Source organism: Salmo salar, chromosome 07 (assembly GCF_965601325.2).
Source record: "Salmo salar chromosome 07, fSalSal1, whole genome shotgun sequence".
NCBI lineage: Eukaryota > Metazoa > Chordata > Actinopteri > Salmoniformes > Salmonidae > Salmo > Salmo salar.
The window spans coordinates 51,896,744-51,919,000 of record NC_138297.1 but is presented as its reverse complement, the minus strand read 5'-3'; the positions used below and the strand labels follow the sequence as shown (position 1 = coordinate 51,919,000).

General features: G+C 42.5%; 1 protein-coding gene across 5 annotated transcripts in view; it reads left to right on the top strand.

The window, feature by feature from the left end:
• The window catches only part of LOC106609381 (liprin-alpha-2), a 206,351-nt gene that overhangs the window by 182,475 nt on the left and 1,619 nt on the right, over positions 1–22,257 (top strand). For 4 of the 5 annotated variants that reach the window (XM_045722136.2, XM_082977753.1, XM_082977752.1 and 1 more), the window contains exons 17-30: positions 28–57; positions 829–956; positions 1,129–1,313; positions 8,300–8,384; positions 11,907–11,988; positions 13,245–13,445; positions 15,499–15,564; positions 17,053–17,088; positions 17,274–17,449; positions 17,589–17,686; positions 18,280–18,455; positions 18,908–18,976; positions 19,362–19,515; positions 21,626–21,709. In XM_045722136.2, coding sequence (XP_045578092.1) covers positions 28–57; positions 829–956; positions 1,129–1,313; positions 8,300–8,384; positions 11,907–11,988; positions 13,245–13,445; positions 15,499–15,564; positions 17,053–17,088; positions 17,274–17,449; positions 17,589–17,686; positions 18,280–18,455; positions 18,908–18,976; positions 19,362–19,515; positions 21,626–21,684 — 1,545 coding nt within the window. In that variant the 3' untranslated portion in view covers positions 21,685–21,709. The remainder of the gene's footprint in view (positions 1–27; positions 58–828; positions 957–1,128; positions 1,314–8,299; positions 8,385–11,906; positions 11,989–13,244; positions 13,446–15,498; positions 15,565–17,052; positions 17,089–17,273; positions 17,450–17,588; positions 17,687–18,279; positions 18,456–18,907; positions 18,977–19,361; positions 19,516–21,625; positions 21,710–22,257) is intronic. The other variant, XM_082977754.1, reaches the window with a different exon arrangement.

The window sequence follows — 22,257 nt, the reverse complement described above, 5'->3', positions numbered from 1 at the left end:
TTTGCTTTCCTGTCCTCCACCCTGCAGCCCAGTGATCTGAGGAAACACAGGAGAAAGGTACAGTACTAATGAAATGTTAATTTTATTACAATAAACAATTCAAATTCATAGTACCTCTGTCTTCCTGTAGATGACTGTCATGGTCTGGTGTAAACTTGCCATTACTGGACTCTGATGACCTATAAGCAAACAGTGTTGTAGAGATTGATGTGTGAGGTGTGACTATAGTGTAATACCAGTATTGTAGAGATTGATATGTGAGGTATGACTATAGTGTAGTAACAGTGTTGTAGAGATTGATGTGTGAGGTGTTACTATAGTGTAGTAACAGTGTTGTAGAGATTGATGTGTGAGGTGTTACTATAGTGTAGTAACAGTGTTGTAGAGATTGATGTGTGAGGTGTTACTATAGTGTAGTAACAGTGTTGTAGAGATTGATGTGTGAGGTGTTACTATAGTGTAGTAACATTGTTGTAGAGATTGATGTGTGAGGTGTTACTATAGTGTAGTAACAGTGTTGTAGAGATTGATGTGTGAGGTGTGACTATAGTGTAATAACAGTGTTGTAGAGATTGATATGTGAGGTATGACTATAGTGTAGTAACAGTGTTGTAGAGATTGATGTGTGAGGTATGACTATAGTGTAGTAACAGTGTTGTAGAGATTGATGTGTGAGGTGTTACTATAGTGTAGTAACAGTGTTGTAGAGATTGATGTGTGAGGTGTGACTATAGTGTAGTAACAGTGTTGTAGAGATTGATGTGTGAGGTGTTAATACACTAGTTTAATAAAAGCTACTAACAGGTCTCTTCACCCCTCCACGGTCAGATTGCGGCCACCGACGATGACGGCCAGGACAAGGCTACCATCAAGTGTGAGACGTCCCCTCCCCCCACGCCCCGGACCGTACGCATGACCCGCACACTGCCAGCCTCCTCACACAACGAGGCCCGAGGGTATATTTCACTTATAGCGCTCACACACACACACACACACACTCCACCTTCTTCATCCTGACGGTAATTTATGAGACAAATTGTCTCTTACCCAAGTTGTATCTTTTTCCTTGACCGTGTGTGTGTGCGTGCATGCGTGTGTGTGCATATGTGTGCGTGTGTGTGTTTGCAGCATTGCTGCCAACCTGGAGGCAGAGGCCAGTGCTCTGAGCAGCGTAGCCAGCAGTCAGGACTCCATCAACAAGCAGCCCAAGAAGAAGGGCATCAAGTCCTCCATCGGACGCCTGTTTGGCAAGAAGGAGAAGACCAGACTGGCACAGCTGCATGCCCACAGGGAGGCCATCGGGCAGAGCCAAGGTACTGGTCTACACTCAGCACCTCTCTGATATGAGTTGCTCTTATCTGTTCTATATACTCTTTGGTTAATGAGTAGTCATTCATTTACATTGTCATTTGGCAGTTTAGGATAGATAATAATAAGGTATTTGAGGTAGATATGTACATAAAGGCAGGGTAAAGTGACTAGACATCAGGATAGATAATAATAAGGTATTTAAGGTAGATATGTACATGAAGTAAAGTGACTAGGCATCATGATAGATAATAACAAGGTATTTGAGGTAGATATGTACATGAAGGCAGGGTAAAGTGACTAGGCATCAGGATAGATAATAACAAGGTATTTGAGGTAGATATGTACATGAAGGCAGGGTAAAGTGACTAGGCATCAGGATAGATAATAATAAGGTATTTGAGGTAGATATGTACATGAAGGCAGGGTAAAGTGACTAGGGCATCAGGATAGATAATAATAAGGTATTTGAGGTAGATATGTACATGAAGGCAGGGTAAAGTGACTAGGCATCAGGATAGATAATAATAAGGTATTTGAGGTAGATATGTACATGAAGGCAGGGTAAAGTGACTAGGCATCAGGATAGATAATAATAAGGTATTTGAGGTAGATATGTACATGAAGGCAGGGTAAAGTGACTAGACATCAGGATAGATAATAACAAGTTATTTGAGGTAGATACAGTATGTACATGAAGGCCGGGTAAAGTGACTAGGCATCAGGATAGATAATAATAAGGTATTTGAGGTAGATATGTACATGAAGGCAGGGTAAAGTGACTAGGCATCAGGATAGATAATAATAAGGTATTTGAGGTAGATATGTACATGAAGGCAGGGTTAAGTGACTAGGCATCAGGATAGATAATAATAAGGTATTTGAGGTAGATATGTACATGAAGGCAGGGTAAAGTGACTAGGCATCAGGATAGATAATAATAAGGTATTTGAGGTAGATATGTACATGAAGGCCAGGTAAGGTGACTACAGTAGGCATCAGAATAGATAATAATAAGGTATTTGAGGTAGATATGTACATGAAGGCAGGGTAAAGTGACTAGGCATCAGGATAGATAATAATAAGGTATTTGAGGTAGATATGTACATGAAGGCAGGGTAAAGTGACTAGGCATCAGGATAGATAATAACAAGGTATTTGAGGTAGATATGTACATGAAGGCAGGGTAAAGTGACTAGGCATCAGGATAGATAATAACAAGGTATTTGAGGTAGATATGTACATGAAGTAAAGTGACTAGGCATCATGATAGATAATAACAAGGTATTTGAGGTAGATATGTACATGAAGGCAGGGTAGTGACTAGGCATCAGGATAGATAATAACAAGGTATTTGAGGTAGATATGTACATGAAGTAAAGTGACTAGGCATCATGATAGATAATAACAAGGTATTTGAGGTAGATATGTACATGAAGGCAGGGTAAAGTGACCAGGCATCAGGATAGATAATAATAAGGTATTTGAGGTAGATATGTACATGAAGGCAGGGTAAAGTGACTAGGCATCAGGATAGATAATAATAAGGTATTTGAGGTAGATATGTACATGAAGGCAGGGTAAAGTGACTAGGCATCAGGATAGATAATAATAAGGTATTTCAGGTTGATATGTACATGAAGGCAGGGTGGTGACTAGACATCAGGATAGATAATAATAAGGTATTTGAGGTAGATATGTACATGAAGGCAGGGTAAAGTGACTAGGCATCAGGATAGATAATAATAAGGTATTTGAGGTAAATATGTACATGAAGGCAGGGTAAAGTGACTAGGCATCAGGATAGATAACAATAAGGTATTTGAGGTAGATATGTACATGAAGGCCAGGTAAGGTGACTACAGTAGGCATCAGGATAGATAATAATAAGGTATTTGAGGTAGATATGTACATGAAGGCAGGGTAAAGTGACTAGGCATCAGGATAGATAATAATAAGGTATTTGAGGTAGATATGTACATGAAGGCAGGGTTAAGTGACTAGACATCAGGATAGATAATAATAAGGTATTTGAGGTAAATATGTACATGAAGGCAGGGTAAAGTGACTAGACATCAGGATAGATAATAATAAGGTATTTGAGGTAGATATGTACATGAAGGCAGGGTAAAGTGACTAGGCATCAGGATAGATAATAATAAGGTATTTGATGCAGGGTAAAGTGACTAGGCATCAGGATAGATCATAATAAGAGTAAAATAAAGAACAGAGTAGCAGCAGCAAATTATGAGTGTGTGTGTGTGTGTGTGTGTGTGTGTGTGTGTGTGTGTGTGTGTGTGTGTGTGTGTGTGTGTGGTGTGTGTGTGTGTGTGTGTGTGTGTGTGTGTGTGTGGGGGGGGGGGGGGGGGGGGGGGGAATGTGTGAGAGATTTGTGTGGGAGTGACAGTGTAGTGTGTATATGGTGTGTATATATAGTCTAGTGAGTGTTTATATGGTGTGTATATATAGTTTATTGAGTGTGTATATGGGGTGTATATATAGTCTAGTCAGTGTGTATATGGTGTGTATATATAGTCTAGTGAGTGTGTATGGTGTGTATATGTAGTCTAGTGAGTGTGTATATGGTGTGTATATATAGTCTAGTGAGTGTGTATATGGTGTGTATATATAGTCTATTGAGTGTGTATATGGGGTGTATATATTGTCTAGTGAGTGTGTATATGGTGTGTATATATAGTCTATTGAGTGTGTATATGGGGTGTATATATTGTCTAGTGAGTGTGTATGGTGTGTGTATATGTAGTCTAGTAAGTGTGTATGGTGTGTATATATAGTCTAGTGAGTGTTTATATGGTGTGTATATATAGTCTAGTGAGTGTGTATATGGTGTGTATATATAGTCTAGTGAGTGTGTATATGGTGTGTATATATAGTCTAGTGAGTGTGTATATGGGGTGTATATATAGTCTAGTGAGTGTGTATATGGTGTGTATATGTAGTCTAGTGAGTGTGTATATGGTGTGTATATATAGTCTAGTGAGTGTGTATGTGGTGTGTATATATAGTCTAGTGAGTGTGTATATGGTGTGTATATGTAGTCTAGTGAGTGTGTATATGGGGTGTATATATAGTCTAGTGAGTGTGTATATGGTGTGTATATGTAGTCTAGTGAGTGTGTATATGGGGTGTATATATAGTCTAGTGAGTGTGTATATGGTGTGTATATGTAGTCTAGTGAGTGTGTATGGTGTGTATATGTAGTCTAGTGAGTGTGTATATGGTGTGTATATATAGTCTAGTGAGTGTGTATATGGTGTGTATATATAGTCTATTGAGTGTGTATATGGGGTGTATATATTGTCTAGTGAGTGTGTATATGGTGTGTATATATAGTCTATTGAGTGTGTATATTGGGTGTATATATTGTCTAGTGAGTGTGTATGGTGTGTGTATATGTAGTCTAGTGAGTGTGTATGGTGTGTATATATAGTCTAGTGAGTGTTTATATGGTGTGTATATGTAGTCTAGTGAGTGTGTATATGGGGTGTATATATTGTCTAGTGAGTGTGTATATGGTGTGTATATATAGTCTAGTGAGTGTGTATATAGTGTGTATATATAGTCTAGTGAGTGTGTATATGGTGTGTATATGTAGTCTAGTGAGTGTATATGGTGTGTATATGTAGTCTAGTGAGTGTGTGTGGTGTGTATATATAGTCTAGTGAGTGTGTATATGGTGTGTATATATAGTTTATTGAGTGTGTATATGGGGTGTATATATAGTCTAGTCAGTGTGTATATGGTGTGTATATATAGTCTAGTGAGTGTGTATGGTGTGTATATATAGTCTAGTGAGTGTGTATATGGTTTGTATATATAGTCTAGTGAGTGTGTATATGGTGTGTATATATAGTCTAGTGAGTGTGTATATGTAGTCTAGTGAGTGTGTATATGGGGTGTATATATAGTCTAGTGAGTGTGTATATGGTGTGTATATGTAGTCTAGTGAGTGTGTATATGGGGTGTATATATAGTCTAGTGAGTGTGTATATGGTGTGTATATATAGTCTAGTGAGTGTGTATATGTAGTCTAGTGAGTGTGTATATGGTGTGTATATATAGTCTAGTGAGTGTGTATATGGTGTGTATATATAGTCTAGTGAGTGTGTATATGGTGTGTATATATAGTCTAGTGAGTGTGTATATGGGGTGTATATGTAGTCTAGTGAGTGTGTATGGTTTGTATATGTAGTCTAGTGAGTGTGTATATGGTGTGTATATATAGTCTAGTGAGTGTGTATGGTGTGTATATGTAGTCTAGTGAGTGTGTATATGGTTTGTATATGTAGTCTAGTGAGTGTGTATATGGTGTGTATATGTAGTCTAGTGAGTGTATATGGTGTGTGTATATGTAGTCTAGTGAGTGTGTATATGGTGTGTATATATAGTCTAGTGAGTGTGTATATGGTGTGTATATATAGTCTAGTGAGTGTGTATATGGTGTGTATATATAGTCTAGTGAGTGTGTATATGGTGTGTATATATAGTCTAGTGAGTGTGTATATGGTGTATATATATAGTGTAGTGAGTGTATATGGTGTGTATATATAGTCTAGTGAGTGTGTATATGGGGTGTATATATTGTCTAGTCAGTGTGTATACGGTGTGTGTATATAGTCTAGTGAGTGTATATGGTGTGTATATGTAGTCTAGTGAGTGTGTATATGGTGTGTATATATAGTCTAGTGAGTGTGTATGGTGTGTATATGTAGTCTAGTGAGTGTGTATATGGTGTGTATATATAGTCTAGTGAGTGTGTATATGTAGTCTAGTGAGTGTGTATGGTGTGTATATGTAGTCTAGTGAGTGTGTATGGTGTGTATATGTAGTCTAGTGAGTGTGTATGGTGTATATATCGTCTAGTGAGTGTGTATGGTGTATATATCGTCTAGTGAGTGTGTATGGTGTGTATATGTAGTCTAGTGAGTGTGTATGGTGTGTATATGTAGTCTAGTGAGTGTGTATATGGTGTGTATATATAGTCTAGTGAGTGTGTATATGGTGTGTATATATAGTCTAGTGAGTGTGTATATGGTGTGTATATATAGTCTAGTGAGTGTGTATATGGGGTGTATATGTATTCTAGTGAGTGTGTATGGTTTGTATATGTAGTCTAGTGAGTGTGTATATGGTGTGTATATATAGTCTAGTGAGTGTGTATGGTGTGTATATGTAGTCTAGTGAGTGTGTATATGGTTTGTATATGTAGTCTAGTGAGTGTGTATATGGTGTGTATATGTAGTCTAGTGAGTGTATATGGTGTGTGTATATGTAGTCTAGTGAGTGTGTATATGGTGTGTATATATAGTCTAGTGAGTGTGTATATGGTGTGTATATATAGTCTAGTGAGTGTGTATATGGTGTGTATATATAGTCTAGTGAGTGTGTATATGGTGTGTATATATAGTCTAGTGAGTGTGTATATGGTGTATATATATAGTGTAGTGAGTGTATATGGTGTGTATATATAGTCTAGTGAGTGTGTATATGGTGTGTATATATAGTCTAGTGAGTGTGTATATGGGGTGTATATATTGTCTAGTCAGTGTGTATACGGTGTGTGTATATAGTCTAGTGAGTGTATATGGTGTGTATATGTAGTCTAGTCAGTGTGTATATGGTGTGTATATATAGTCTAGTGAGTGTGTATGGTGTGTATATGTAGTCTAGTGAGTGTGTATATGGTGTGTATATATAGTCTAGTGAGTGTGTATATGTAGTCCAGTGAGTGTGTATGGTGTGTATATGTAGTCTAGTGAGTGTGTATGGTGTGTATATGTAGTCTAGTGAGTGTGTTTGGTGTGTATATATAGTCTAGTGAGTGTGTATGGTGTATATATCGTCTAGTGAGTGTGTATGGTGTGTATATGTAGTCTAGTGAGTATGTATGGTGTGTATATGTAGTCTAGTGAGTGTGTATGGTGTGTATATGTAGTCTAGTGAGTGCGTATGGTGTGTATATGTAGTCTAGTGAGTGTGTATATGGTGTGTATATGTAGTCTAGTGAGTGTGTATATGGTGTGTATATATAGTCTAGTGAGTGTGTATATGTAGTCCAGTGAGTGTGTATGGTGTGTATATGTAGTCTAGTGAGTGTGTTTGGTGTGTATATATAGTCTAGTGAGTGTGTATGGTGTATATATCGTCTAGTGAGTGTGTATGGTGTGTATATGTAGTCTAGTGAGTATGTATGGTGTGTATATGTAGTCTAGTGAGTGTGTATGGTGTGTATATGTAGTCTAGTGAGTGTGTATGGTGTGTATATGTAGTCTAGTGAGTGTGTATATGGTGTGTATATATAGTCTAGTGGGTGTGTATATATAGTCTAGTGAGTGTGTATGGTGTGTATATGTAGTCTAGTGAGTGTGTATGGTGTGTGTATATGTAGTCTAGTGAGTGTGTATATGGTGTGTATATATAGTCTAGTGAGTGTGCGTAGGGTCGGTGCAAGATAGAGTCAGTGCAGATAGTTCAGGTACCATTAATTGACTATTTTGCAGTCTTGTGGCTTTGGGATAAAGGCTGTCTCAAAGGCCACATTTTTTTAGCCTTCCTCTGAACCTACCTGATATAGAGATCCTGGATGGCAGGGAGCTTGGCCCCAGTGATGTACTGTGCTGGCCCAATTGCCATATGAAGTAGTGATGCAGTCAGTCAAGATGCTCTCGCCGGTGCAGCTGTAGAACTTTTTGAGGATCTGAGGGCCCTAACCTGCCTGTATTATGTTAGATGATACTTGTCACAGAGGTTATTACTTACCACCTCACCACCCAAACATCACCTACAAACATCACCCATCTGTGTGAACTAGATAATGTGACTATGAAAAAGCGTAAACTCTCTGTTGAGTACAGATTCAGAGGAGATAAGGGTGGCTCCTTGCTAGTACTGTCTGGATACTATCTACACTGGATGATTTCTATGAGCCATGCAGGCAGTGCAGTAATGTCCCATTCTCCCTCTCTCACAGGAGTGTCTGATCCAGACCTGGGTCAGGACATGGCTGTGGGGAAGCTGGGGACTCAGGCTGAGAAAGACCGCCGGCTGAAAAAGAAGTAAGCTTTCACAACACCCCCCTCCTGCCGATCAAACCTGCCACCACAGCATTTCACCCCAAACAAACAACAACCTTGCGCTCAATAATACTCGATTGGCTCACATCACAGCCAGTGGGAGATAAATCATATCTGTGTCACTAGAAACACTGGGCAATGTACCACACCAGTACTAACACCCCCCTGTGTTAATCTACTGTACATGACACTACTGTAGTAAAGAGTTTTGATACACACACCTTTTTATGTGCCAGACAGCTGTGTCTGTCTATAGTAAATCTGAATAGAGATCGTTATCTTGTTTCCAACCTTTGATCCCAGTGGCTGGTGAGGAATCCCTGTGGGGTTTCATTAGTCCTTTCCCTGTATAGGAGGCAGTTCCACATGTGGCTGGATAGAAGATACATCTCCAATACTCTCACTCTCCAGCAGAGAGAGAGGATCAATACAGACCAGGAACCTGAATAGACGTACAATAGACGTACAGGGATCCCCCCTTACCAAACACACAGTCAGACTATTGATTGGGTTAGAAGTCTATTCATGTCACACATGTAGGCCTACGATTTTAGTTCATGCTTTTGGTTTGGTTTTCCAGATATAGTCCTCCTTTAAACCCACACATGAACGACAAAACAGGGGGGTTCCCTCATGTGCAAGTTTCATCTCCTTTCAACTGGGGATGGATGTGTCTACCGTGTCAGTGCCAAATGACAAATACGTTCTCTGTAGACGAGCTTTGAGTTGTCATGACAATAACTTTCCCACCCTTACAGATGATCAATAGAAGGTATTATGATGATGACGACTGTGTGTTTTGTTTTGTGTCGATTCTCCAGTTTTCCAGGAAGTGGACCGCCTTGCATCTTGATGCTCTCCTCCAGTGCATGCTATTGAACTGCCTGCTGAATTTGCATTGACATTTTCAGCCTGGTCAATATCGTGATCGTTCATTGGTTCATTGCTGATGTGTTGTGTATGTGTGATGTGTTGGGTAATGTTTGGCATTTGGCTGGTTTGTTCCTGTGAAGAATGTGAACCAATGCATTGCAGGTGTCTTGCCCCAAGTGCATTATCTTTCGTCTGCCTGCACGCGATGCTGTAAAAAGCTGCATCGACCAAAGAGAAGAAGAAAGGGGCTTTTCTTTTGCTAACCAATACAACTCTTTGACTTGTCGTTCTACTGTTCTAATGTCAGTCTTTGGAAAAGCTCTTGTCACATGTCTACTTGAGAGACTGTTTCTATTTTGCAGTGTGTGTGTGTGTGTGTGTGTGTGTGTGTGTGTGTGTGTGTGTGTGTGTGTGTGTGTGTGTGTGTGGGGGGGGGTGCCTGCGTCCATGTGTGTGTGTGTTTGAATATGTGTCCGTGCATGTATGGGCAGTGTGTGTGTGTGTGTGTGTGTGTGTGTGTGTTTGTGCATTCGTGTGTGTGTTTGGGGGCAAGGTGGTAAGGGGGGGGGGGGCTGTTAACTCATTAACATTTGTGCACTTTTTGTCTCCCGTCACTTTCTCTTCCTCTCTCTCTCTCCTTGTACTCTTCCTCCCTCCCTCTCATCATGTGACTAAAGAAGCGGGTAAGTTGTGACAGTGTGAAACCTGGACATCTCCATTGTCAGCGCTGTGCCGTCTGTCCACCTCTCTGTCCATCCATCTGTCCCCCTCCCAATGGCCGGTGCCAAAGCTGACGTCACTCTGTCCCTCTATGGCTGTTAATGACCCCTTGCTTTCTAGCTATCTTTCTTCCTTTCGATCTTTCTATTTTTTCATTTACCGTATAAAATGTTTCTCCCCCACAGTGCAGTGGCGGCTGCATCCATGGCTGGACAAAGAATGTGTGGCGTCACCCGTTAATGGGGTTGATTTTTATACTTGGAATGTCCAATACCTTCCTCCTTCCTTGTGCGTGTTTCTATATCTGTGACTGTGAGATATAACCGGTTCTGATACCGGGTTATGGGGCGTCATATCTTGTTGTTTTATTTTCTTTGTCATAACTGTTTCCTTCCTTTCCCAGCTATGTTCAGTGGATGTATATCTCATGCCTAAGAACCTGACATGAACATATCTATCTATATGCCTGTTGTATTGACACGACATTGAATGGAAACAAATTGATTGATATCAATGGACACATCTCCTATGTTGTGTGTCAGTCCATTCAGTGTTTGTATGGTGTATTCAAGTGCCCTTTCTCTGCACTGAGGCCTTCAACTCTGACCAAGTCACATACATAATGTGTCACATGCCTTTTCTCCATATGCCTCATGTTGGCCACTATGTCTCCAGATGGAAGACATTTTAGCTGCACTCAGGAACTAGTTTCTGCCTTAGAGCTCTCATGAAGTATTCTGTTCACTGAATGGAATTGTAACTTCAGAAGTCTGTTTTTGTGTGTAGCATGTTGTGTGAGTTATGTATTTATCAGCTCAACAGGCCCTCTCTATATTCAGACTCTTAGACCAACCAGACACTATCAACTGTCTTCAGGAAGTAGCGTTCCACAGTTGGGTATCTCTCTCGCGTAGCCTCTCTGGTTCTTTTCTACACCGTAGGCCTCCCACCCATCTGCTTCCCAACTCCATTAGTTAGCAGTGTGCACACAGCAATAAAGATGAGACACACACACACCCCAAACACACATTTATATAGACTGTTCATCAGTTCTCTGTCTCTCACTCTGCCTAACAGAGTTGGTGTCGCAGGAATCAGCATATTACAAATTGCCTGGTACATGACTGAGTAAAGAGAAGCTCCTCTCCTCTGCTCTCCCTAGATAAGGTGCAATTTACTCTGAGCTGAGTTTGGCGGCAGGAATGCTTAGGACAGCTTTCAAAGTGGTGCTCAGCACAAATAACACATTTCTCTATTTCACTCGGACCATCTTAGTTTACCTATTGAACACTTCCACCGCCACACAAATGAAGTGTTACTTTTTTTTTTAAGAATGTGAATAAAGACGCCAGACACGATTTAAAGATGGCCAGAAATAATACATTCAGCAAGACTCTCAAAAGGGTATCGCAGTCAGCATAAAAAGCCCAGTCTCTCTGTGGTTAGTATCTCAGCAGTAGTAATACATTCCCAGCTGCAGCACAGAGACAAGTGGAGATTTGTGGTTCTTCAGATTAGCAAATCAAAGTCAGGCTTCAGTGAGCAGCCCAGCAGCCCTAGCTGTCCCTTGAAGGTGTGTCTGGACCAGATGGTGAGAGAGAGAGGGGCAGAGAGAGAAAGAGAGAGAAAGAGGCAGAGGGGGGAGAGAGAGGCAGACAGAGATAGAGGCAGAGAGAGAGAGCTTGGGGCAGAGAGAGAGCGTACTCATTTTACATGCAGTGTGTGTGTGGAGAGATTGATGTATGATAAGGTGGAAGCTCTGGCCTGTGAGAGATAAAGTGTGTGGCACTGTACAGTGAACACACACACAAAATCTCGGTGTAATACTAGTGCCTTGTGTGAGGGGGGTGAGTGTCTCAGTATATGTGTGTGTGCAGTGCATTAATCCCATGTCTCTGTTCCCGCCCCCAGGCACGAGCTGTTGGAAGAGGCGAGGAGGAAAGGCTTACCTTTCGCCCAATGGGACGGCCCCACAGTGGTGGCCTGGCTAGAGGTAGGCACTCCTCTACTCTGGCCTGGAGCCATTCTCAATCTTCCCGCCTCTGGGATAGATTTACAAGGTCTGTGCCAGACTCCCACTCTGTGAAGAAGATAATATTCCCCCCCCAGTGAGGTGGTCTATTCCTCCTTGCCTCCCCAGTCTGCACACTCAGCATTCACCTGAGATATGACACCCATTATCCTCTAACCTCTGACCGTTGATGATGTTTCACATTTCAAATCAATTACCCGATGCCTTACCTCAATCTAATGGTCAACCTTTCTAATACAGCACTTCGAAATGCAAACCAGATACTTTCCTTAAATCAAAACATGGAACGACACAGTGCTGTTACATAATGGTTGGATGTATTGTGTTGTAATTACGACCCAATGCCGTAGTCAGCATGTTAGCGAGAGTTATTATAATATTATAAAATGATTACGCCTCCTGCTGACATTACTCTTTGTGCTTTATTATATTAAGTCAATTATCTAATCCAGTGTTTCCCCAACTCCAGTCCTCCAGTACCCCCAGCAGTACTAATTTTTACTGTAGCCCTGTACAAGCACACCTGATACAACTGGTCAACTGATCATCAAGCCCAAAATGAGTTGAATGAGGTGTGTTTGTCCCAGGCTATAACAACACTGTGGGCTGTTGGGGGTACTGGAAGAGTGGAGCTGGGAAACACTCTGGCGTTGGGCCTATGGGACCAGCAGTGTGTTGAATCTGGATCTCACTGATATTATAGGAGACAATGTCCCAGATTTTGATGTCACCTTGGTGGAAGCCTCAGAGGCCTGTTGGTAAAGGTCTACTCTGTGATTTACTATGCCATGTTCTCCCCAGCACACCTTTTCCCTGTTAAATCAATTCCAAATGGGTTTGATTGTAATTGCTTGACATTACACCTCATAAAGGCCATAGTGATGTTGATTAATATTAAGTAAATGAATGCGTTGCCTATCAATGAATCATCACAGTTTATTTTCTGTCTTCATTGAAATATCCCATGTCTGTATTCAGTTTTTCCTCATTTAATTATGAAAGAACATGCTTGACATACAAGGTGAACATTTCAACCATGACTGCCCCCTACTGTTTCTCAGTAGATCTTTATTAAAACAAGGAAGCTCTACACAACTTGTCTACCATAAGTAAGGAAGATAGACAAGTTCTCCCACCACATCACCTATAATTTGTTAAAACAAGCTCACTCGCTACTTTACATGAAATCACAAATGGTCTTCCTCCTCCTGTTTCAGTTGTGGCTGGGGATGCCCGCCTGGTACGTGGCGGCATGTCGTGCCAACGTGAAGAGCGGTGCCATCATGTCTGCCCTGTCGGACACAGAGATCCAGAGGGAGATCGGCATCAGTAACCCCCTGCACCGCCTCAAACTACGCCTGGCCATCCAGGAGATGGTCTCCCTCACCAGTCCATCTGCCCCGCCAACCTCCAGAACCGTGAGTGTCCATTGACACACACACACACACACACACACACACACACACACACACACACACACACACACACACACACACACACACACACACCCATGCATGTAACTGCCGTCAGTGTTAGCTTAGCATATAGCGCTGCCTCCCTGAACCTGCCTCTGATTGGGCTTTAACCAGGCTCCTCTACCACACCAACACACGTGACCGCCTGCTTGACAACAAACACATTGAGCTATAGATACAGCATCCTATTCGATAGCTCCACCGGTGACATTTTGAGTGAGCTTACGGCACATTCTTAACTCCGATACACACGCACACGCACGCATACATACACACAGACGGTATAGTCTTCAAGGGTAAAGACACCCAAGAAGCTATTTCTGCTAGTTTGTATTGTAACGCCTTCACGGTCAGAGAACCTGACGTGTGTAGCATCTCTATTCTTTGTGTTGGTAACTGAATGTTGGAGAGAATGGGAGGAAACCGGTTAAGGCCGGCTTGTTTATCACTCAGTAGTGTCAGTCAGCTCATGCACTTAATTCAGCTCTGAAGCATTTACTCTAATTTACCACACCAGCAGCTATTTTATACCTCTGTTTCACAGCTCCGAGTTGTCATGGTGATTTCATGTAACCTCTGAGGAACCTGCTTAGCTTAATGCTACAAACTGTTTATTCTATGTAGCTTTATCACATTTGCACACACACACACACACGCACACACACACACACACACACACACACACACACACACACACACACACACACACACACACACACACACACACACACACACACTTAAACTGCTCATGAATCTTTCATCAAGGAGCAGTGAACTCTGGGAATATGACTCTATAGACCCCCTCTGGCCTGGTGCCCCCTGCTGTGACTGTTGGTCAGTTCCCTGCCCCTCTGAACCAAATGGCCACTTTAAGTTTACACTCCGGGTTAATCAACCCTGTAAATGCAGGGGAAGTGTCTGACAAGCAGAACACCGACGGGGAAAACGTGGGGTTGGGAGCAGACTTCTTTATTCGACCAGTCACAGGACTGGTTATTCTGCTGCCTTTAAGCTCACAGACAGGGACGTCTGATTCACCCTATGGGGCCGACCCGAACCGTACTGTGCTGCCCAGTACAGCTGGGCTTGGCTCGGCTCTATAGTGTGAAACAAGCATGCATGAGCAGCCCTTTAGTACGGTGTCTTTAATAGAGATTGTCATCCCCTCAAGTGTTCTTATCTAGGTCATGACAGCATGATCCAGTGGGGCTGCAAAGCACAGCAATCATGGCTGCTAAAATTAGAATCAACAACAGATTAAAATGGGTTGGAATGGGGTTTAACGGTGTGGTACACTGAGGTATATCAAACTAGACTGAGTCTGTTAGAATGGGGTTTAACGGTGTGGTACACTGAGGTATATCAAACTAGACTGAGTCTGTTAGAAAGGGGTTTAACGGTGTGGTACACTGAGGTATATCAAACTAGACTGAGTCTGTTAGAATGGGGTTTAACGGTGTGGTACACTGAGGTATATCAAACTAGACTGAGGTGGATATGCATGTTTGTATTTGTGTCTGTTTGCTCCAAACCCCTGTACTAATCCACTACTACACTAGTTTATGGTGAACCAGTCTTGTCATGCATGGTAAATGTGTTCTTTTGGCCCGTATGTGCTGCACCTGTGTAGGTGGGCTGCTTCTGTGTTATGTGCTGTTTTTGTCTATCCAAAGTCAGAAGTTTCCCCAAACCACTGATACAGGATCAGATAGTATTTCACCCCTTTAATGGATAAGGTTATGATGGGGATAGAGTATCTGATCCTAAATCTGTGGTTAAGGACATCTTCTACCTCAATCATTTTTGTGTCTGTGTTTGTTTGTGTACTGTGCGTGCCCTTTGACCCCAGAGGGGTGGGCCTGTTCATCATCTGACCATGATGCTATAACACTATTGGCTTACAGTGGTGCTGCTCTTCTTCTTTAATACTGCTTGCCCCTCCTGGCGGACTACTGCTGCTGCTGCTGCTGTCTTCTCTTGGGCACCGCACTCCTAGCCGTCAGGCAATGTATGGGTGACCCACGAGGAAATGGAGACCCTCGCAGCACCCTCCTCGAAAACGGTTAGTCCTTCCTCTCCTTTTACCTCTTCTCTGCTCTCACTCACTTCCTCTCTCTGGTTCCCTCTTTTCTTGCGTTCACTGCAATGTTGAGACCTGTCAATGGCTGCTTTACTGAGGCCTGTACTGAGGACTGGGCGGCAGGTAGCCTAGCAGTTAGAGCATTGGGCCAGTAACCAAAATGTCACTGGTTCGAATACCCGAGCCGACAAGGTGAAAAATCTGTCATTGTGCCCTTGTGTAAGGCACTTCACCCTGATTTGCTCCAGGGCTGCGTACTACTATGGCTGACCCTGTAAAACAACACATTTCACTGCACCCATCTGGTGTATGTGACAATAAAACATATTTTTCCCCCTATAGGATTTGAAGTGTAGGGAGATTGAATAACAGTAGGTTTGTTGATAATGTGGTTAGACTGCATCACATCACATCCATTCTCAGTTCTCCCTTTCATTATAGTGTGTAAAGAAGGCTTTTTAATTGGAATGACTGGTGCAATGCCCTATATTTACCAGTATGTGTTGGTGTTACTGCTATGGTTCAGGGAGCTGCATTGCCCTTGGGTACCATACTGTAGTTACCCTATATTATCCGTGTTTATGGTACGTTTCAGCCAGATGTTTATTAGATACAGCACACGTCAAGACATAATGCTATTTTTTTCCATTAGTAATGTCATCCTTTTAAACCTGACAATGATCAGCTGATTGTACATAGGATTCACCTTACAAGAGCGGTGTAAGAAGCTACATCAGATACAGGTCTGCTAATTGATACAGTATATTCCGAACATGTTCATTTAAAACCAATTGGTTCTGTCTCAAGATTGAAGCTTGCAGGATTATTAGTCACTGCAGGTGTCATTCGTGTCAATCCCTAGGACACGGACAGCTATGTACTATACTGTACATGTAATAATGGATGTCTTTGAGCTTGAACATAAAGGTTATTCTTTGTTCCACTGTTCTCCCTGTCTCTAATACAGCCTGCATGTCAGGCACAATGAGGCTAATAGCCAACTCAGTACCATTGTACGGAGGGCGAACCACGGAAAAAAAGGCTCACATTTGTGCCAGGCGTTTTGTGCAAATGGGGTTGGATTGGCCTAATGTGGCAGCAGCGCCCGTCTCCAAATCAAATGTAATCTGGCAGCAGCTCAGCCCAGGCCAGGACTAAAGGGATAACTGTGTTACTATCCCATGGGGCCAGTTCAGTTCTCACGCTAAAGGAGGGAAATCAAAAATCTAGATGGAGCTCTACTAAAAGTAGATGGAGCTCTACTTTTAGATTGGAATAGTTTGTTAGGGGAATATATGCGAGGGAGAACTTTGCTGTACGTTTTGAGGCCTTTGCTCTGACTTGAGCAAGTCAAGAGCCTCTGATGCTAAAGTAGAGACTATTGGACTGTAGATGAAGTCCAGTGACCTGTTGCTATTATGTTCTCATGCATATTGCAACTGTTTCTTTTCCATGCCTGACCAATGACAGAGGTCCGGGGAGTCCGAGGAGGGGAGCTGGGCGCAGGTAAAGGATTTGCGTTCTCTCTACTCTAGTTTTATGATTTTATTTTTATTTTATTTTTATTTAACCTTTGTTTAACTAGGCACACACCAGAGTTGTCTATGTGGCTACTTTTAAACTTCATCAAAATCATTTACAGATGAACAATGGGCTACAGTGTGTAATTGTTTCCTTGTCATTATTGTCAGACTCTAGCATATGGTGACATGAACCATGAGTGGATAGGGAACGAGTGGTTGCCCAGTCTAGGACTACCTCAGTACCGCAGCTACTTCATGGAGTGCCTGGTGGATGCCCGCATGCTGGATCACCTCACCAAGAAGGACCTCCGGGTGCATCTCAAAATGGTGGACAGCTTTCACAGGTACACCTGCCCTCCTCCTGCATGATGTAGGATTTGATCAGAAAGTTTAGTGTTTAGTCTCATTTTGTGGTAATAAGTGCAAAATATTATTGTGTCTGTCATTCTAAAAATGGCTTTTCTAATGTTCCCATGTCTGTAGGACGAGTTTGCAGTATGGTATCATGGGTCTGAAGAAGCTCAACTATGACAGGAAAGAGCTGGAGAGACGCAGAGAGCACAGCCAGCATGAAATGAGAGGTACTTAAAGGAAAATTCCACCCAAAAACTATCTTTTGGTATTTGTTTCATTAGTCCATTGTTGACATAGTCCCAAAATGTTTTGCTTGTCAGCAATCAAATTTTCAAGATATGTAACTTTCAAAACACAGAAATCATCCCCGTATGATGCATTTAGTATCATGATGCAAAACGCAGGATCATATGATGCAAAATCCATCATATGGGGATGATTTCTGTATTTTTTAAGTTATATACAGTATCTTCAAAAGTTGATTGGTGACAAGCATAACATTTTGGGACTGTCAGCAATGGACTAATGAAACAAATACCAAAATGTCGTTTTTGGCTGGACTTTTTTCTTTAAAGACTGATCAAGGAACGATTATGAAGACCTTTAAGCTAAAATATATCTAGTAGTGTCTAATTACAATCTCGTTAGTAATCTGCTAAGGCAAATAATACTTGTGGAAGCGCACTTACTTTACAGTATGTATTGCATTCTATTGTGAAATATAGTTCTCTTCATCATGTAACCAGACATGGAAATATTCTGTGTCTGTGACCAAACACCCATGTTGTGTTTACTGTAATAACATGTCTGTGTGCCCCAGACGTGCTGGTGTGGAGCAACGAGCGGGTGATTCGCTGGGTCCAGAGCATCGGCCTAAAGGACTATGCCAACATCCTGCTGGAGAGCGGCGTGCACGGGGCCCTGGTCGCCCTCGACGACAACTTTGACCACACCAGCCTGGCGCTGCTCATCCAGATCCCCAACCAAAGCACTCAGGTCAGATCCCTCTGCCCTGCATCACGCTATTGCATAGTCACGCCACAAGAGCGCTATGCATAATATACTAGCGCAACCATACCATAAGAGGAAGACATTAACGTCTTCATTCCAAGAGTCCGTGTCCGTAGTCTTGTCTCTTTAAAAGCAAGTGAATTATGATGTTAAATTAAACAGTGTTTTCAATTGTTTCTTTTTTTGATTTTCAGGACAGAATAAATGATTTAGAGGATCATCATTAGAAGTACACTTCAAACACATCTTTCATTTCTCAGTCTTTCCATCTCAAACAGGTCTAATAATACCCTGAGTGCCAGACCAGTAGGTCAACTGGTCTGGCACTCTAGCTTGGTATCAAAATGATTGAAAGCGTCTGGAGACCCAAATACAGAGACCTACAACTTCCATTTCAAATGTACCTAATAAGACCTATTTACCCTTCCTCTCCCCAGGCACGTCAGATTCTGGAGAGGGAATATAATAACCTGCTAGCCCTGGGCACTGAGAGACGACTGGACGAGGTGAGTGACTCCTGCCACCCGGACAGCTAGCCCTGCTGTTACCATGGGTGATGGGCCGTGGCAGATAGACACACACACCTGGGTTTGTTGTCAATCATTACTCTGTTTTCCACCATCTCACTGCACCTCAGACCTGTCCTCAGTTTCCACTTCCCACCCGATCCACCCATCACTCATTTGTCTCTCATATTGTCTTAGTGTTGGTTTGAGTTATAAATATAAGGCCTTGGGAAATTAGTAATATTTGTTAGCTACTATAAACACTACTGTATATGCAGACACAAGCTGTTCTCAGACCAGTTTATTTGGTGATAAGATAATGGCTGCCATCTCTAAACTCAATCCCTAACCTGTCCCTGTCTCTGTCTGTGTGTCTGTCCGTCAGTATGAAGATAATGACCTCCGGGGGCCGTCGTGGAGGAGGCAGTTCCCCCCGCGGGACGTCCACGGGATCAGTATGATGCCCGGCTCGGCAGAGACCCTCCCCGCTGGCTTCCGCGTCACCACCGGCTCACACTCCCGTAGGCTACCCCCCGAAGGTGAGCTCCCCCACAGACCCCCACAAAGTAGACCTAACAATTAAACTAGAGCCTTCAGTTTAGGGAACTTAGAATGGATGAATGTGAATTGCTAAAAATGCCAAGTTTCATGGTAAAATTGCACTCATCAAACACTTACAAACATGGCTAGCTGCCACAAAATATATTGGATTAAGATTGTACCTGGATGCATTTCATTTCTGTGTTAGAGTTTGGGGGGGGTCCTCTTGCCTCTCTCTTTACTTGGAGCTCTCTCCCCATCACATTCTCTCTCGTCTATCGGTGTGTGGATGGAGCATGTTGCTGACTATACCTGTATTTTCTCTGCTCTGGGAATGCTGCTCTGTGTGCAGTGCTCTATGAGGCGCTGGATGACAGTCCTGACGACATGTATTTGGACTGGTTTCAAGGTCAGATATACTGGAGCTATACCATGTGGCCTGTTGTTGGCCTGTGTGCCTTTACGCCCCCCAAAACTCCCCGGTTCCTGCTGTCCACCCTACCGTACCTCCTCTCTTCTCCAACTGTCTTCTCTCTCTACCTCTACTGCTCTGTTCCTCTGTTTCGTTCTGCCCCTGATGCCAACTACAAGGGTGACCATTTGTTTGTCAAGGTTGTCAGTTTGTTATAGTAGACATGTTGTGTGTCAAGTAATTGTTACTCAGGTTACTGTTATTAGTACAGTAGTTGGTAGTTGCAGCCTCTGCTGCTGCACCCTTGAAGTTAAAGCAATGAATCCCCTATACATATGTTAGTTGAGCTACGTTAGTTGAGCTATGTTAGTTGAGATATGTTAGTTGAGCTACGTTAGTTGAGCTACGTTAGTTGAGCTACGTTAGTTGAGCTACGTTAGTTGAGCTATGTTAGTTGAGCTACGTTAGTTGAGGTACGTTAGTTGAGATACGTTAGTTGAGCTACGTTAGTTGAGCTACGTTAGTTGAGCTATGTTAGTTGAGCTACGTTAGTTGAGCTACGTTAGTTGAGCTACGTTAGTTGTTGAGCTACGTTAGTTGTTGAGCTACGTTAGTTGTTGAGCTACGTTAGTTGAGCTACGTTAGTTGTTGAGCTACGTTAGTTGAGATACGTTAGTTGAGCTACGTTAGTTGAGATACGTTAGTTGAGCTACGTTAGTTGAGCTACGTTAGTTGAGCTACGTTAGTTGAGATACGTTAGTTGAGATACGTTAGTTGAGCTACGTTAGTTGAGCTACGTTAGTTGAGCTACGTTAGTTGAGATACGTTAGTTGAGCTACGTTAGTTGAGATACGTTAGTTGAGCTACGTTAGTTGAGATACGTTAGTTGAGCTACGTTAGTTGAGCTACGTTAGTTGAGCTATGTTAGTTGAGCTACGTTAGTTGCCCTGTAATAAAGATTTATGATAGAAAAGATGGATGTTTTACAGTTGCCGGTTTGTGTCACTCCTCGCCCTGTTGTTAAAAGAGGATGCTGGTCAAAATGTTCACGTTTTCAAGGGGACGAGAGATGTATTGAAACTTGCGTCTGTGATTGTGGCCCAGTGAGTTACAGCTGGTCTGTAGTACAGCAGGCTGCAATATGCCAGAACTCACTCCGGAATTATGGACGCAACTTCTGATACAAGTAAGTCTGTCGCTGACATCCGATTGCAGGTTTTGACCAGAATTCTTCTCTAACACTCTGTCCCCAGTGTAATCGAGCTGCCTTCCTGTATCTGCCTCTATCTGTGGGCCCTGGTCTGTGGTGGTGATGACATTAACAGACTTGTTCCTGTACGAGGTGTGATTCACTCAAAATGGCCACGTGCACTCCTCCTCTGAGTGTGCGATGCAATGTGCCTTGGCTTTGCTAGCTGACATTTTGACTAACCTCTTTCCCATGTGTGGTGCGTGTGTGTGCAGTGTTGTATCCACAGTATGGTCTACTGTACCCCTAGCCCTTATCAACTGGTTTAGAGTCCGTTTTGTATGTCTCTCTCATTTGTTTGTCCCTCTCACAGTGGGCAATGGGAGCTGATCCTGTGTCAGTTGTTATGGGCATAAAGTAAGTTGGATAGCATTATCTACTGACCCTGGGCCCACTCTGGGTGTTGAAGCTAGGTGACTAACTGACGGGTCTCTGTCTCCCCCTACAGTTGGCCCTTTAGCAGTGCAGCGTCTGGACAGCTCTACAGTGAGAACCTACTCCTGCTGAGGGAGGAGAAGAGAGACTGTAAGCTGTAAGTCACACACATTATCCCTATCAGTTGCGCATAGACACATGCTCACGCACAAACTCTCCCTCTCTGTTACATCTGTCGTTCTGCTCAGGGACAGCAAATGACTGTGAGACATTGGAACGGGGTGAGAGGGTAACTTGTCTTTACAGATAACCATGTTTGCTTGGAGAGGAGAGTCCCTACTCTAGTCCAGGCATTCATGATCAGATGATAGGAGTCAAAGGCAGCAGCATGAGGCGGCCTCACTCTGTTGTCCCTCCTTTAATCTCTGTCCAGCACAGACAACTACAGCCACAGTAAACATGGAACTTTATTCCACATCAGGTAACTGATGCAAGCAGTAGAAACAGATAAAAATAGATAAAAATACACCTTATGGAACAGTGGGGACTGTGAAGAGACACACATAGGTAGTATGGCGGTATTATACATTTTGTATTGTAGATATGTAGTGGTTTAATACTGTTATATGATGTACTGTTTTATATTTTATTTTATGTGTGATGTAAGTGCCTTAATGTGTTTGGACCCCAGGAAGAGTAGCTGCT